Source organism: Anolis sagrei, chromosome 2 (genome assembly GCF_037176765.1).
Source record: "Anolis sagrei isolate rAnoSag1 chromosome 2, rAnoSag1.mat, whole genome shotgun sequence".
Taxonomy (NCBI): domain Eukaryota; kingdom Metazoa; phylum Chordata; class Lepidosauria; order Squamata; family Dactyloidae; genus Anolis; species Anolis sagrei.
Window position 1 is genome coordinate 225,188,327 of NC_090022.1, and position 18,785 is coordinate 225,207,111.

Here is an 18,785-nt window from a genome sequence, read left to right on the forward strand (position 1 = left end):
ATTCCGCAAAAAACTGTGTGGCGCGTGTTACGCAAACGTTTGCAGTTCAAGCCGTATAAATTGCAAATGGTGCAGGCTTTGAAAAAAGGTGACTATTCGAAACGACACGATTTTTGCGAATCAATGCAGCGAAGACTAGAGGAGGAAGGCTTTGCCAACAGACTGGTCTTCAGTGACGAGGCAACGTTTCATCTGTGCGGGAAGGTCAATAGGCATAATCTCCACTTTTGGGGATCTGAAAATCCTCATGCCATATTGGAACATGTAAGGGATTTGCCGAAGGTAAACGTTTTCTGTGCAATAACCAACCGTCACGTGTTTGGCCCATTCTTTTTCGCGGAGAAAACCGTAACAGGCATAGTGTACGCTGACATGTTGTCTGAATGGTTGATGCCACAGTTAGAAGAGAAAGTGCCCGATTTCGTATTCCAACAGGACGGTGCCCCTCCGCATTGGCACAACAGTGTATGCGAGTACCTCAACGAACACCTTCCCAGACGTTGGATTGGCCGTGCTGGAGTGACTGATCTTCCATTCCTCCTGTGGCCCCCCAGGTCCCCCGACCTCACACCATGCGACTTTTCTCTCTGGGGGTATGTGAAAGACACTGTGTTCCGACCTCCATTACCGCTGACCTTGGACGACTTATGTAAAACAGCGCATATGTGCTGCATTCGATGCCATTACGTTGGATGTGCTGCAATGGATGTGGAATGAACTGGACTATCGCTTGGACGTCTGCCGTGTCACACGGGTCGCCCATATCGAACATCTCTGAAGGTGAGACAAAACTTTGATAATTTATCTGTCGATACGTAGCTGTAGTTTGGTTACAATAAACATACATTCGTCTAAAATTAATTTTCTTATTGGCCTATTCATTTTGACTAACCCTGTATAATAATAATATATAATATAATATATAATATATAATAATATAATATAATATACAATAATATAATATAATATACAACAATATAATATAATAATGTTATAATAAGATAATATAATATAGTTGTTGTTTGTTTTATCACACCAACAGTCAACAACAGAGGGAGAGGGAAGCTTCAGAAGTTTCCCCCTGTCCCATTTGGAGGTTTTTTTAAAATATTGCGCAATCATGTCCGCCATTAACGAATTAATTTGTAATTTTATGAAATTTCGTATATTTCTAATTTTTTAAAAGGAAAATCTCGGAATTCTTAAAAAAAACGAAACACAAGGGCCCCCTAAAAACTAAACGAGTTTAGAACCAAATTTTTCCGTGGTTACCCAAGCCTAGTAAACATGTACTGGGATGTAGAAGGATTATAATCTGAATCTGAAGGTGTGAAAAGATCTCTGCACAGTTAAATGCATGAATATTTCTATTGTCACCTTCAGCCAATCATGGGAATTTTGAGGAAGAATGCAGTGGGTTCAATACCACTCTTCAGCCAATCCTAATTAGTACATCTTTGCCTGATAGTGTGAACGTTGTGCATTGTGTGGTGCCAGATCCACATCTTCTCTATAGATGACTATGGACCATTTTGGGGATGTGGGAGCATTGAATTATTTCCCAAGAACAGTTTTAGGTCTTTTTTGACAGGAACCATCTGGAAGTCACTCCCTTTTCACTTCCTAGGTTTCTTCTAGAGCTGAATTGGCGTGGTGGGGTTGAAACATGGTGGAAAATCCCTTTCCACCTAGAAGGAATGTAGAGACAAACCATTTTTTAAAAACATTTCAATATTTTTTTTTACCCTTGGGGATCCAGGGACCCTTCAAAAGCGATGGAATGCCAAAATGACACCCTCTAGAAAAGTGTTTCACAACCTTCCTAATGCCACAACCCCTTAATACAATTTCTCATGTTGTGGTGAACCCCAACCATATTTTTTTTGTTGCTACCTCATAACTGTAATTTTGCTACTGTTATGAATGATAATATAAATATCTGTTATGCAGGATGTATTTTCATTCACTGGACCAGATTTGGCACAAATAGCTGATACATCCAAATTTGAATACTGGTGGGGTTTGGGGGGGCAGCATTGATTTTGTCATTCAGGAATTGCAGTTGCTGGGTTGGCAACTACAACTGAATGCCACCAACAATGGAATTAAACCAAACTTGGCAGACAGAACTCCTGTGACCAACAGAAAGTACTGGCAGGGTTTGACCTTGAGTTGTAGTTCACTTACATCCACGGACCACTGTGGACTCAAATAATGATAGATCTGGACCAAACTTGGCACAAATACTCAATATGCCCCAATGTGAACACTGGTGGAGTTTGGAGGAAATAGAGCTTGATATTTGGGAGTTATAGTTGCTGGGATTTATAATTTATCTACAAATCAAAGAGCATTCTGACCTCCACCAGTGATAGAATTGGGCCAAACTTCCCACACAGAACCCCCATCCCTTGAAGGGACTCGCTGGCATGAGCATCCCTCCAACCTCGCATGCTCTCCCTCACCCGCACATGCTCCGAGCATGCCTGCTCTCCCCTCCCCACTTGGAGTCTCATAGATAGCCCTCAACTTGGCTGAGAGGCTGGCCAATTACAGCAGAGGAGGACTTTTGGCAGGAGGGTTCACCGTCTGTTTCCAAAAAGGAAGAGAAGGACAGGCAGAAAGATCTTCAGCCTTCTCTGCCAAATGGGTTCCTAAGACCATAAGAAATTTATGTTTTCTGATGGTCTTTGCTGACCCCTCTGACACCCCCTTGTGCCCCCCCCCAGGTTTCCCAACCCCCAGATTGAGAAACTCTGCTCTAGAGGTCATTTTGCAGTTGACACACACACACACACACACACACACACACACACACATATATCCATCCATCCATCCACAGGCTGTATTTTGTCCATCCCTGAATTAAATAAACTGCCAAATGATGAGAATTGCTCTGCTAAAGAATCAGCCTTATCATATCCACAGTCACTATCTTTTGCTGCGCCACCAGGAAGGCAGTTCCCAATTTGGCTAGAAAATATTTCATTCAAAATTTTAAAAGGGGAGGCTTGGTATATGGATGGCCAAAGCATGTCCTGCAGTTTTGCTGCCATTTGTTTGTTTTCAGATGACTATGATTTTGTCTAATACAAAACATAACACAGCAATACCTACTTCTGCCTCTGGCACCCTCAGAGAACCAATTGCTTTATAGTAGTAACAGTTCTAAAGACTTGCTTTCAGCAAGATAGCGGGATTCATCTCAAAAAGGGCTGTCAATGTACTTGCGAAGATGATATAATAAAACAGGTCCCTGATTGAATACTGAATGGAGTGTGTTAGCATTATGGGAGCTCTATGGGGAGTGAGAGAGTTCTGATTAGATCGGAGAAAGTGATGCCTTTCAGAGTGTTCTGCCACCTAGGGTTCAGCAGTCTTTAATCATTTCAGCGGAAATCCCCAGCTGCCTGACCTTAAAGCAGTGAAATATCTAATGTGTTTGGCATAATGTTTAGGGAATAAGAAATGTTATGTCACCGCACATTCTGGCAAAAGATATGTATTCCACTTCTGAGCTCAGTAGCTTGGTATAATTTCAGCCCAACCCTGCTGCCTGGTGGGATTTAGGCGTCTCCAGCGAACTTTTTTGTGTGCCTAAGTATAGCCAGGGGAACCACTAGTTTTTCACCATTACTGGTGACAGGAAAACAGTAGGTTCAAAAGCAGGGCAACTAAGATTTGGGAAGAGTCTTTCTCTTCTTTTGAGCACCAATATTTGTATGTGAGGGCCTTTTCTTTACAGGGAAGCAACAATTTTCGAATCCAGGGGGTGCATTGTCCCCATGCAGCTGATCCGCTGAACTATGCAAAAAGCTAGGTGAGGTTCTACTGGATTAAAAAATAACATAGGAAATATTTGTGCTATAATATTGAGGAATGCATCTTTCACCAACGTTGCACAAATTGCAGCCATCGTTGTCACATCATTGAATTAAATACAGTGTTCTAGTGTTCCCTTCTCACCATCAACCCTCTCTGTCTTTGAAAAATCATGCCTAAATGATTTTCAAGTCCAAGTCCTCTGGAACTAGTTTTGGGGTGTGTGTGTGTGTGTACAATTTATTCTGCAATTCATGTGTCCACCACTGGATCCTTTATTTTTTAAGAACACTGTCGTTAGATCATAACTTTTTCTTTTTACTTAAATGTGTCTCCATTTCTCATTGCCAGTTTGATCAAACCTTGGACTGGCATTGTATTTTGTTTCTGATGTGTCATTTGTTTTTAATTACAGACAATCCAAGGATCTGCACATCATGTATTCACAGTTATTATATGTAAGTCACTCTTTCTCTCTCTTCCTCACCATTCACTGCACATTCCTTTGTTTTCTGAAACAAAACAATGCTTCCTGAGGAAAGCTAAAAGGATCAAAGTGTTACGTTGGCACTGTGAACTGCCCTGAGTCTCCTTCGGGGTTGAGAAGGGTGGTATACAAATATTGCAAATAAACATGAAATAAGTAAGAAGTAAATGTGAATTCCTTCTGCTAATTTGAGTACCATTTTGGGATAAAAGGTTTGTTATTAGATAAATGGAGGATCGATAAACTGCTGGATAATAGACAGATAGATAATAAATAGAGCTATTCAAATGACAAGAGATAAGCTAAGACACTATCATTAAAAACAATGAATTCTGTGCCAATAGTAACGATACAGACCAAGTTTTAATGCAAGCTAATAGATGCTTTAAAGTTCATTGTTGTTGCTGCTGCTGCTGTTTTGTTGCTGTTGTTGTTGTTTTTGTTTGTGACCAGTGGCAACCTAAGGCCAACTTATCACAGGTTTTTCTTGGCAAGATTTGTTCAGAAGAGCTTTCCTAGTTAATGTTTACAGTTTGTGTGGGACACTCCTGGGAGGATTATACATTCTCTTTTCAATTAAGTTCCATCCATCATTATCCTTCCTTTCCTGTCCTGCCAAGTGAAGAAAAAAAGAACACCAGCATCAAAAAATAAACTGTTTCTTTTGCCTCCAGGTACAATCAGCGATGCTATAGAAGTTGTCCTCAGAATACCTACAATGATGAAAGCACTCTCCTTTGCATAGAGTGTCAACCAAATTGCAGAAGTTGTGATAAATATGAGTGCTTCTGGTGTAAAGAAGGTTTTTTTCTTCTAGGTAAGCAAAATGCAAGTACTTTATATATTATCCTCTTGAAAACATTCTCAAACTTTTCCCATGGAAAAAAGGTGCATTTATTTAAGAGACACTTAAATGCCTTCTTCTCCTCTGCTTCAGTTCCCCCTGTTTACAGGCCTTCCCAATGGTGTAGACCTTCCATTGTATTAGTTTCTGAGTGGAGCTTAAAACACCTCTCAGAGGCCAGTCTCAGTTGGTCTATTCCTTTTCCCTGTACAGAGCTCTTTGCTGGACTCCTTCTTTCTGTAGTAGATCCTTAGAGGCCTGGATATTGTTTGGAATCCTAGGCCTAGCAATCCAAACAGGAATTCTTAGCACATTCTTCTGCTGCAGTATTTAGCAGTATTTTATACCAACAGTCCAATGGACAACAGAAGCTTTTGGTCTGCCTAAGCTTCACAGGAGAGAAGATTAAGACAGTTTGTAAACAACGATTTATAATCCATCACTTTGCATCAGGGGCAGAAAATCCCAGAAAGACGAATGCAACTAGCAAATTCTCCTTTTGTAATGTATTGTTTTAAGTTACCTTATGATAGTCCATGATGGAGTTAACCCTTTATTCATCTTGATTCAGTAAACCCATTTGGTTATCTTTTCACCTTGCCTAAAGTGCATCTGTCTGCTAAGGGTCTTAATCTTAACAGAAGGTATACATATAGCCCCCGAGTAAAGCCATACAATATTGTTTTCCCATAGGCTCGGGTGTGCCATGACAAGTGTTCTATAGCAATTTAGGTTCCTGGCATTGCCTTTTTTGTTTTCAAAGAATAAGATCATTTATATAAGCAATTATTGTCTTGGGAACCATCATTTGTCTATAAGGTTTCTACTATGATCCTGCATAAATGTTACTGGAGAATTAAACAAATTGTTCTTCAAATCTGCCCTCTGTAGTTTAAAATATGCTGAACTTTGGAATTTGGAGTTTCTAGACCTAGTTTTGAAATCTAGGGCTATGTGCATGCCTTTTAGAGAAACTTAAGAAAACATAAAAAAAAAATTGTCCTAGGACTGAGAGGGTGCTCTGATTTTCTTCAAAATGTACTCTGTACACTATTGAATAAGTCAACAGTACAAATGCAAACTTAGTCCATACATTCCATAGCAAAGGGTCACCAATTGCAAATACGTACACTCAGTGTGCTGTTTTTCATTTCATTAAATAACTGTACTTACTAGTAGTATTGACACAAAGGCTTTCTATTTGTGTTCTAGATGGGAAATGTGTGAGTGATTGTGGAGCTGGCTTCTACAGCGATGAGGTCACAGAGGAATGTGAACCATGCCACAGGACCTGCACAACATGCAAAGGGTTCAGCTACAATGATTGCACTAGTTGCAAAGGAAATTTACAGTTATTTCATGGAAAGTGTGTGAATCCCAAAAACAAACAAGTAAATGGGAAATTCTGGAATGGTATGTTGCCATAGTTTTTCTGAACTGTTTTAATTTTAATTTACCAGCACCCATAATGACAGTAAGCAAATCACTCTTTTCCAAACTCCCAGTGTGGTTTTTATTTACAGAAATGTAGATTAATCGATTGACAGAAAACTATCAGCAGTCATGCTGGTCCTGGATAACTGCTGGTCCGAATGCCGGGGGAGGGTTTGCCATAAACACAAAGCAAGGCCTACGCATAGAATGGCTGGATCTGCAAGCAGTGCACAATTATTTCCATAGTGCCCCCCAAAAGCAGTATATAGGATGCACTGTAGATAAAATAGGTCAACCCCCTCACTTTTTCAAGTATCAATAAATCATGAGAAGATAAACCTCAGACTGACAGGAGTTTTCACTGTTCTGGATTTATTTGGCCCAAACTTGTATGCAGTTGTTCTGTGCAGCATTTTCTGCACAGAAAGTATTATGTTTTTCTGCACATAAATGTCATTGTTTGCATGAAAGACACTGTTTCTTACTCTGCACAAAATTCACATGTGATTGATTTTCATAGAAAACATCTTTTTCTTCACAGAATATAATATACTGCACAGAAACACTCTTATCTGTTTGAATCAATCACATGCAAATTTAGCACAGAATAAGTCCTAAATTGTGGGGGGAGGGGATAAAAAATGGCAGTTTTCAGACAAAAATTTCTACAATTACTTATTGTCTCCTTCAAGATAAAGCTTAATTAAGAATTACATTTTAAGTCACCGGTGTCGTATACAGGATTTCATTAGTGCAGATGGCATTTTTGTTTGCATCTCTCCATTTTGTCCTAGGATATGCTTTGCAGCAGTGACGTTCAAAGAGAATTACATTCCTGATCAAAAGTGTTTCCAAACTTAACCCTATCATTTGGTTACCTAACCTACTTCCAGATTATTATTATTTTTTAAAAAAGCTTTGATATCCCTTTTGAAATAAAAAATAACCTTTCCAGTTAGTTTTGAAATTACATAACCCAACACATACGCAAGAACATTCTTGTTGTCTTGGATTTTAGGCCTGTTCCTGGAGTTATTTGGGGCACTGGTTCAGAAAATTGCATTGCGTAGATCACATCAGCTCTTATTTCTTAGATATGGTTATCATGATTTGTTACGGGTGAACAGCTGAAGACTGGTATATGGCATATGTTCTGTATTTCAGGAACTAGAGCTGATAGGGGAAAACTGGTGCCATTTTTTGGAATCAGCAGGTCAAATACACACAAAAACATGTCTAACATTTGAGGCACCAAAATGTGTGTTGACCAGTGATGTAAATGCAAAACTGAAGTATAGAACTCACATCCATCTGAGAACCACATTCTCCCTATACATCAGTTAACCAATTTAATACATTTTAAAATCTTTGGTTGAATTCAACATACACCATGACTCATGTATCTGTGGTCTAATACCTGCGGTTTTATTTGCCTGTACCTGGCAAAAAAATCTGGACATTTCCTAGGTTTTCCAGTGTGATTCTATGGTTTGCTTCCATGATAAAGAAATTAGTTCAATAAGATTTGTATTATCCATTATTTTTCACTGATCATAGAAAGTCTGGAAACATATTGCTCACAATATGGGACCATACTGTAGATCAAAATTGGGAACTTAAATAGGAGCACATTTCTAAGTAGTCTAAACAAATTGGGGGGTTTCAGATGAAATGCTGGGCTGTTTAAATCAATCTGATTGACCTGTGTAAATTCCAAAATTTACCTGCAGTTAGCATTACTTACATAGCTAAAACAATAATTATCATGATTTTGATTAGAATGTATCAAATATATACAAGCCAATCAATAAATCTTAATACATAACAATTGTACCTTCTTTGGGGTCATTGTTCTGTTTTATAAAGATGAATAACTGTTCTCAATCCTATTTTACTGATAGAGAGACTGAAGCTGCTCAATTCAAATGGCTTGAGCTCTGCACACTCGAAAGACCACCTCTTGCCTTATCTCCCATCGCAATCCTTACAGCCAGCCGAGAACGATCTCTTGACGGTACCGTCCATGCACCAAATCCGGGTGGAAAGGGCACTGAAAGAGGCGTTCTCGGTGGCTGCCCCACAGGTTCAGATGCCTCTTCCCCTGGAAGTTCGCCAAAACCCAAGCCTGAGAATTGTCCGGAGACAACGTAAGACTTTAAAAATCTATTTTTAAATTATGTTAACCAAGGATGGAATGCATTTTCCAGTACACAAGATAGACTTTCCTAGACAAGCATAACACTTTAAACAGGAAGTATTTATACCCAGCTGAAGGTTGAGGAACACTGTAGGCATACAGATCCCACCACTGCCAGTTCTGTTCTTCTGTCAGTACTGATGACCTAGGACTAGGCAGATTCGTCAATCATAAAGATTCCAAATGCCAGCTACTGTGATTCAGCTCATCTTACCCTAACCAGCGTTAGAAGCTATTAAAGTCAATTAAGTTGATTTTTTTTATTCTGAAGGTGGTGTTGTGCAACCACTTTATAATTGCATTACTGTTGATTTATCTGTGCAAGTATGATTTTTTTTTTTGTCGTACTCTTAAGTGATCATTTGTTTGGGGCTTGGTGGAGGCACAAGAAGGGAAATTTTACTTACTCTCAGATCTCCAAGTCAGACAGCATGCCATTTTTAATAGCATTCCAGGCTTGCATGCTCATTGGGAAGACGGTGGGGAGTTAAGTAATTCAGTCCCAAATTAGGATAACTGTGAATGTGCTATGACAGCAAACCAAGAAAGGAGTGTGAATTTATCTGGTTTTTAAAGCTTTTTTAAAAATGTGTAAGCCAACACAGATAGAAAGGCCAATAAGTGAAGCTCAGAACATCTGTATTATGTCTTGTGTATGAGATGATGAAATGATTTTGGAAGCCAGGAGACATAATTGCAAAGCGCTTGATTCACTGTATATTAACACACAGCTAGAATAGCTGTTTAATAAGATGTAAAGCTTTATTACTGTCACTGAGTAACTTGCGGCATCATTAGTCTTTTATGTTCTTCAGTCAAGCCACAGAATCAAAAATACTTTTTTTGGAAGAGAGCAAAAGAGAATATAAATTCAGTAGAATATGTATTCTTGAAAAAATTCAGAGGGATATATATTCTCCAGCTGGTTTCAAAAACCTTTTTTCTTAAAAATAAAAATGCAAGAAGTATTTCACGTCAGATGTTCTTTTCTGAAATGTCAAATTTACTGTATTGAATTTTTTAAAATCAACTTGATGTGCCTTCAAAAGTTCTGCTTTAAAAGCAGTTGTGATATTTATCTTTTCACCGAGCATTTTCTTTCGCAAAATTTATTTTAACCCTTGTGCATCAGAACAATATATTTTTGTCCTCTGTGTTAAGACGTAATCCACATGGGAAACATTCTACAATATGGGCATTCTGCAATATTGTGTCAACTGAACATTTCTACCCACTCTTCTCGCATTTCAGCAACTTCCAAACAAAGATGTGGATAGGACAACAAATATCATGCAATCACAATGTTGCTTTGAGTCTCCTTGTGAGAGAGAAAAGTGGAGTATGAATTAATAATCATCATCATCATCACAATGTCATGGAATTAGAAGTGACCATAAGGCCATCTAATCCAACCCCCTACCATGCAGGAATACAAAACTAGAACATGCCCCAAAGCCCTCCAACCTCTGTTAAAAGACATCTGAAGAGGGAATGTCCACCATCCTCCGGGGCAGTTGGTTTGACTATCAAACAGTTTTTGCAGTTAACAAGTTCATCCAAATGTTTAAGTGGGTCTCTTTTCTTGAAAACTGGATGCATTGTTTTAGTTTCTGGAACAGGACAAAGCAAGCTTCCTCCAACTTCTGCATTAGTGGTTCTCAAACATCCAGTATTGAAGTCCAAAGTGTCTGAAGCCCCCAAAACTGAGGGGCATTGTTCTTGTAGACATCTTATTATTTCCAGATGATTATTTTAACCTTCTTTTCCCCAAGTTAAAAATACACAGCTCCCTAAGAAGTTCTTCATAGGGCTTGATTTCCAGACCTATTGTGACCTTGATGTCTCTCCTCTGAACAAGTTCCAGCTTGTCAATATTCTTCTGTAATAGTGGGACCTGGGTGAGGTTTGATCTGGAATGAAAGTGGTGCATAGTACTATTTCCTATTGGGAAACTATAGTCACAATTGATTTATCACTGTTTACCACTGAAGTACTTTCGGCCCAATCAATGTAACGAATTAGAACAAAATATGTACTGTGGTGTTTTTGATCAACCATGATGTACCAAAGCAGTAGGGATCTGCTCTGTTTCTCAGTAGGCCAGGTCCTTCATAAGACATTTGGATTCTAACTATGTTAATGAAATACAGAAAGATAATATCTCAGTGTTAACACTAACCACTAGGTCTGTGCAATCAATGAAAAGAGGTTTCAATACTCATTACTAAATTACAGGCTGCAATAAATCATTGTTATGAGTCTGTATCATAATTATAATGATATAACAATTTTTTGTTACTATTTTGTTATGTAATTGAGCAAGTGAGGAAGCTTCCAGGGTTCCTTTTGTCATGCGTTAGCATGAGTAGCATGCAGATTGACTCTAGCCCAGTTAACTGTGTGTGTGATGAAATTACTCATAAAAGAAAAACACACGAGACTTCGGCTTAAAGTAGAAAAGAAAAATATTGTAGTATTGGCAGCATACAAAAACAAAGTAGCAGGATTACTGTTTCCACAAAAATAACATAAAACAATATCTTCTGAGAGATATCATTACTCAGCTGAGATAAGCAGGAATCCTTGTCCTCTTCTCATGGCTGTGTCTTCGCAGGACATCTGCAGCCTAGTCCCCGGCTTACACAAAGCAGAACGGCACAGAGGCATAGATGCACAATAGCATAAACGCACAATGGCAAAGAACTAAACACACAGTAGCTATCTTTATACACATGAAAATAACACTCTCAATTAACTGAAACAGCTGTAGCACAAACAGCCTTGAACCTTACAGCAACTTAAAGTTATAGCACAAACAACATTGATCCTTACAACAACTTAGATAAAGTACGTTGCAACCTCTTAGTAGCAACACCTTTCCCCCTCATTTTTCAAGCTATCAGGATGAAACTTGCTACAATAGTAGAACACATTTACCACTGTTACCCCCACCCCCAAGTTTGTTTGTTTGTTTATTTATTTATTTATTTATTTATTTACACTATTTATATATCACCTTTCTCACCCCTGGGGGGGGGGGGACTCAAAGTTTCAGAACATTTCACTCATTCACTGATTTTGGGTAATTTAAAAAGTTTTTATGAACATTTTAAAAAGAAAAACTATAAAAACTATCTCCTTGAGTTTCTATTTTTAATGATGCAACATAACCAGGACATCATTCCTCCCAAGTTCAGAAAGATTTGCACATCCACTTATTTTTAAACAATATAAACTTAAAAGTACTATTTCCACTGGAAGATCCCAGGAGCCGTACTCTCCAACCCTCTTCCACCTGGCAGAAAAAGCAAGCACAGTCAAAACACCCCCAACAGTTCCTGGTCCAGCCATTGAAATAATAATAATAATAATAATAATAATAATAATAATAATAGGAAATCAAATAGGTAAACTTTGGAGTTATTACATTGCAGCAGTTATCCAAGATTTCAGACAGATACTTTTCTCTTTCAGATTCCAGGATCAAATATAGTTATATATAGTCAACTTTCCACCTTTGCTGGGATTAGTGGCAGAGCAATGCCATTAAAATAAAAATACTGCAAATAAAAAAGCATTATTTTTTAGAGAAACATTTCTCTAGGAATCTCTAGGTATAGTGTGACCCTGTGGTCAGCTTTCAGTAGAAGTTGTGCCAACTTCTGGTGGAAGCTGACCATAGAAGATCCAGAAATTCTTAGCAAAAGCATATTAATCAAATATGCAAAAGTTAAACCTGAAAATGTCAAGTGCCAGTTAATATATATGCACACATATAATCTATTTTTCTGCTAAGTTTTGGCCTTTAAAAGTCATTCCCTTGTTAGATTGCACTATGTAAACCCTAGAGCCTTTGTTGCCATGGCATAGGATACCTCTGCAGATACACAACAGTTGTCTAAATAGAATATGGTTTGGAACTGTAACTTTTTGGACTAGAGCTCCAAGGATTCTCAGATAGCATGCTCCCTGATGGATACAGTAGTCCATTGTTTCTAAGGTCAAGTTTGTGGGCAGTTGCAAACACGAAGATGAGGTATGGGATACTTATTGCAGTCTGCTGGGTTCTGGATTGGGTCTCAAACCATATTGTATCTGAACTTGCAAATATATTTTGTACTAGAAATTTAAGTTTTGTCCATTCCTCCATGAATTAGATAATTGTACATTAAGCCTCTCCAGAGTCAATTGATCACGGGTTAGTGTAAATCACAACATATTTATGCTTACTGATTTTATAATCTAGGTAAAAATGAAAATTCTGCAGAAAGTTTTTTAGCATCAAGGAGAAGTGGTGGTAAATCCTTTAAAACAAAATTTCTCTCTGGGTATCGCCTCTGGAGGCAACGCAAAGAAGGTGTCTAGGGTGGAATGACTGGCCCGTTTACAGGGAAATATTAAAAATTAGACAAGGGGAGACAGAAATAAAAGAACAGCAGGAATTAGTCCTAATTGACAAAAATATAACATGGTTTCAGTATTGGCAAATCAAAGAAAAATTTAAATTGGATAGGAAATTAGGCTTTGCACAAGGTAACGAATTCTGGGACAACATCATGGAAACAGAAAGGAAGTTGATAACTAAGCTATATAAAAAATTATTAGAATGGCACCTGGGACAAAAGGAGGAGAAAAACTACATGAGAAGATGGAACGAAAACATACAAAGAAACATCAGGAAAGAAGAGTGGAAGGAAATTTGGAGAAAAAGATTAAAGTATACGTATGCAATAGAGCTTAGGGAAAATTGGGTGAAAATGTCGCAAAGATGGTACTTAACCCCGAAAAAATTAGGCAGAATATACAATAATACCAGCACAGCCTGCTGGAAATGCAGGAGTAAAGAAGGGTCCTTTTTTCATGCATGGTGGACGTGTGACAAGGCGAAGATTTTTTGGAGGAAAATACATAAAGAAATCCAAAGTATGCTGAAAATACAGCTACCCCTGAAACCGGAGATCCTGCTGCTTGGGATGTACGATAGAAAATTAGAGGAAAATAAGGATAAAATACTATTCTTGGCCTTGACAGCAGCGAGAATGTGCTACGCCAAAGTGTGGAGACAAGAAGAGATCCCGGAGATAAATGACTGGGTAACTAAAATGCTGGATATTAGGAACCTAGACAAGTTAACCTTTCTACTGTTAAAGAACAAAGAAATTAAAAGGAAAGAAACGGACTGGAGTGAAGTCACAGAATATCTAAAAAAGAAGAAAGAAGAAATAGTAGTCTAAGAAATATAAAAATAGACTGAAATACGTCAAAAAGAGGGAAAGAAGAAAAACAACAATACAAACTATAAAAAGACTGATAAGATTTTCCAAAGATACCAAGAGGTCAACTTTTAATTTCCTTTTTTTTCTTTTTTTTCTTTTTTTTTCCTTTTTTTTTCCTTCCTCCCCTTCTTCTTTCTTTTTTTTCTCCTTCTTCTTCCTCCCCCTTTCTCTTCTTCTCTTCCCTCCCCCCCCTTTTTTTTCTTTTTTTTCTTCTTTTTCCTTTTTCCCCCTCTCTTTTCTCTCTTCTCACTTTTCTTCATATATACTATTTTATTTTATTTTCATGAAAATTTCAATAAAGAATATTTTAAAAAAAAATTCTCTCAGCTACCTATTTATCCCCAAAGTCAGGTGAAGCCGATATTTTGCTTCATCCCCTCTGGAGTTGTTCACATGTATTTTAGGCATTCATTTGTTAAATTAATATTCTGCCTGTCAGAATGATAGGTAAACTAAAAAATAGTATATGCATGGGAATATGATTTACTTCTTAACTACTCTATGGTTTGCTCAGATTTATAACTCTCATAAGTCTAGAAACGTTCCTGTACTTTGCATATGAAGGGTGTGTGTGTGTGTGTGTGTGTGTGTGTGTGTATTTCCCATTATACCTCACTATATTGACATGATTATTTCTTAGATATATATGCATTTGTAGTTGCGGCTGTATTGGAGCTTTTAAAGCCATAAACAGAATGAAGTCCAACAAAAAGATAGCCCAATTGTAAAGGTAACATATTCATGTCACATCCATGTTACTTTCTATACTAACAAAATAAGTTACTTTCTTAAATCATGTGTTTGTTGATATAATGTTACAAAGCAGTACCCTTTCTTTGCCATTCCTGACTTTATCAAAAAGTTTGCTTCTGAAAGGGAAGAAGTATCTTTCAAAAACAAACACCGCAAAAAATATTTTCTGCAACCAGTCCATTTATTTTCAATTAAGAAGCAGAAAACAAAACAAACTATCTAATACAAACAGCCACTTTCAAGTGTTGAATTATGCATTGCAACAGAAAAATGTTGGCCAATGAAGCATAAAAAGAAGTATTTACAAGCAGTGAAAAATAGTAAATCTACTTAGTAAACAGATGGTTTGTGTACATAACAACAGTTATAAGCTGATTCCACACTGTATAACAAGAAAACAAGTGTTATTGTCTGGTAAATTCTGTTCATAGGAGCTGGGTTTATGCACATATGGGGAAAAGGAGGGACTTGACATTGATAGTATTCTTTGGTCTAGGTTATTATTGCTATCATTATTCTTACCTTTCCCCACTGTCATTCTGACAAAATCGGGACTCAGAGCAGCATATAATTTAAAAGGAACAATATAATTAAAACAATACAAAAAATGAACATTAGAATTAAACTTTTCACAGTAATAAATCAGTTAAGACTAGGCTTAATAAAACAATATTTAAATAATTAAAACAGTTGAGTTTAAAGCAGTACAACACTCCCATAGCCTGTTCTTAAAACCTTTTGTATTGAAAGGCTGTCAAAATAAAAGGGGGTTGCCTGTGCTCCATGCAGTCATGCCGGCCACATGACCTTAGAGGTGTCTACGGACAATGCTGGCTCTTCGGCTTAGAAATGGAGATGAGCACCAATCCCCAGGGTTGGACATGACTGGACTTAATGTCAGGGGAAAACCTTTACCTTTTACCTGCCTGCCAATAGAAAGACAGCAAGGTGTTGCCCATGTTGGCCTCTGGGGAGAGGAGGATTCAAAGTCTAGGGGCAGCCACCAAGAAGGCCCCTCTTGCTTCCTTACTCACCATGATTGTGATGGTGGTGGGACTGAGAGAAAGGTCTCTCCTGGCATCCAGCCAGGGGGATAGGATCTGCCAAATTGCCCAGATCAGAACCATTTAGAGCTTTATAGGTTATAATCAGCACTTTATTGTGTCTGGAAACAAACTGGCAGCCAATGAGCTATTGTAACTGGGAGTAGTATGTGAATGGCAAACTATACATGTAAATAATTATGCAAACTGATGACATCAATCCAATCATTAGTCTGAATTAAAGTAGAACAACTAATCAATGATCCTGACATGTGTTGACTCAACAGCTGTTCTAGTTGAGACTAACAATTGAAGTTATGCTAACAAAATATTTAGCCCATCTTATTTAGCTGCTTTTAAGATCTATGATGTTAATGCCATTCTTACACAGCAGATTTTAAGACTTAAACACACACCTGTGGTTTAAGTCCTGAATGCTGTTCAATTTGCTATTCAAAAATAAATCCAAAATAGATCAGTTGCTCACTTAATGTCCATTATATCTCCTTGCCATTTGACAACATCATTGAATTAATTTTCACTTCTTGAATTCTAGGCACCTTCTAGACTGCCGTATAATCCAGTATTTGAACCCAAGTTATCTGCTTTGAACTGGATTATGTGGTAGTGTAGACTCATATCATCCAGTTCAAATCAGATCTAGGATCAGATACTGGATTATATGGCAGTATAGGTCCAACCCCTTTTCCCCATGGAGATACAGATAGAGCTCCCCCCCCCCCTTGGCTTTAATACCAGTTCTTGGAGTATTGATACAATACAAACAGAGATACCAACTGAGTTCAAGAGAAGATAATGCTGTATAAGTGAAAGTGATGCATATTTTGTTACACCAAGATATGCTCTCTAGTAGAAAACTTTACATCATATAAAAATATACAGTTTTGTATGTGAAAGGGTAGAATATCTATCTGTTTCCCGATGATGCTGAAAGTTTTCCGATCTTCCCTTTGGCAAAGATGTGTATGCTGTTCCCTGTATCTTTTGTTGGTGTGCAAACTAAGACATAGGTAATATCAATAGAAACTCTAAGCAGAAACATGTAACATCTCTCTGGAAGACAGCTGGCTGTCTAGAAGACATTTTGTGCACCTTGAATTTGCCTCAATTCCTAGTACATATTCCCCTCTAGTGGAAGCTGGGAAATACTGCAGAAGCTATGCTCACAGGTGTTATAATGTGCAAGAAATCTGTATTGCTCATATACTGGTGTACATTTTGAAGCCAGGATGCCAATTGTGGAAAGTGATCTAAACAAGTTAATAACAAAATGCCAAAGAGATGCTTTCTTGCAGGTGCAACTTGTCAGTTACTAGAGAGCTTTCATACTTGATCTTTTATATTATATACCAGCAGTATATTATTTAATGCCACAGTCACACAACCAAGGTGAGATTTTGCTCTTAAAGTGTTATTCATATTTATGCCCATTTATTAATGAGCAAGGCCTCCTGATCCTTGATTTTGTGCATATCAACAGATAACCAACCTGACACCCCCCCCCCCCTCATTATATCAACAGCTACTTGGTTTCTTCAACCATGTGATTCTTCATGCAAAACCTGTGGAGAAACTGCTGACACTTGCACTTCCTGCCCCAAAGGTATTTACATTTAGCCTCTTTACCTCTATGGCATTATCAAGAGGATTTGGAATATAGTCAGCCCTCCATATACATGGATTCAACCATTCATAGCCTCCCCCAAAGATATTCCAAAGAGCAAGCCTTGCTGTTGCCATTTTATATGACACCATTTTACTATGCCACTGTATATGATGAGATGAGCACCCATGCATTTTGGTATCCGAAGGGACCTGGAACTAAATTCCAGTGGATGCTGAGAACCCAATACACTGCATGTTCCTTAAGAATATCTGTGTGATAAACATTTCAACAAGCACTTGAAACATTGCTGTTCTCAATAGACAGTTGTTATATGTGTAGTGAACTTAAAGGTTCACAAAAAATTCAATTTTATTTTTATATTCAATAGGAAAATATCATAATTCTCTGCCCTGCCCCTTTCATTGACGTCTACCAAGGTCTCCCAAAATTTCTAAAATGCTATGCACTCTTTTATAAATAGTTGTACTTGTGAAGAGTGCTATTTTAACATGTCAAATTTCATTTCATTTTCATGAAACAGACATGCACACTAGTACAACAATTACCAATATATGGTAGTATTTACGTGAGATCATTATAAAGTCACTCATGAAACTCTGTACTTGATGACATAAAGAAAGAAGAGAGTGTTCTCATCTACCTTCTCTCGGAAGGAAGTGTCCAAACCTGGACAGCCATTGAGAAAGCCCTCCCCCATTAGATTTACCAGTGAGGGTGGTGGGACAGAGAGGAGGACCTACCATCATGATCTTATTGCATGAGCTGCAGGCATGTAGCGGGGGGGGGGGGGGGCTTGAGGGGCTTCAGCCCCCCCCCCAAAATTCTCATGGTGGTTCGCGAAAAGGCCTTACTGGTGCATTATTTAAACTGTTATGTTTATTCATATCATGATCTGATTACCATACTCAATATATCCAATATGCATGGGGGTATTGGGATAACGCTACAAAAGGTTTGCTAGGGTAGACCCTCTTTCACTCAGACTCAGCCCCCCCCCCCCCCGAAACAAACTCAGCCCCCCCCCCCCAAATCGAAATCCTGGCTACGGGCCTGATGAGCTGGTTTATAAAAGAGAACACAGTACTTCAAATAACCTGGACCTGAATCATGGAAGGCTTTATAGGTCAAAGTCAGCACTTTGAGTTGTGCTCAGAAATAGACCAGTAGCCAGTGGAGCTGTTCCAATAGGTGTACTGTCTCTATCTAGCCCCAGTTAGCAGTATAGCTGCTATTCTTTAGATAGGCTGAAGTTTCTGAACACCCTTCAAAGGCAAATCCATG

The 18,785-nt window shown here is 38.1% G+C and overlaps 1 protein-coding gene across 1 annotated transcript in view; it reads left to right on the forward strand.

The window, feature by feature from the left end:
- Positions 1-18,785, forward strand: part of PCSK5 (proprotein convertase subtilisin/kexin type 5) — a 321,518-nt gene that overhangs the window by 289,188 nt on the left and 13,545 nt on the right. The window contains exons 25-29 of the mRNA XM_060762183.2: positions 4,238-4,280; positions 4,984-5,126; positions 6,366-6,566; positions 9,261-9,263; positions 17,400-17,480. Of these exons, the coding sequence (XP_060618166.2) occupies positions 4,238-4,280; positions 4,984-5,126; positions 6,366-6,566; positions 9,261-9,263; positions 17,400-17,480 (471 nt within the window). The remainder of the gene's footprint in view (positions 1-4,237; positions 4,281-4,983; positions 5,127-6,365; positions 6,567-9,260; positions 9,264-17,399; positions 17,481-18,785) is intronic.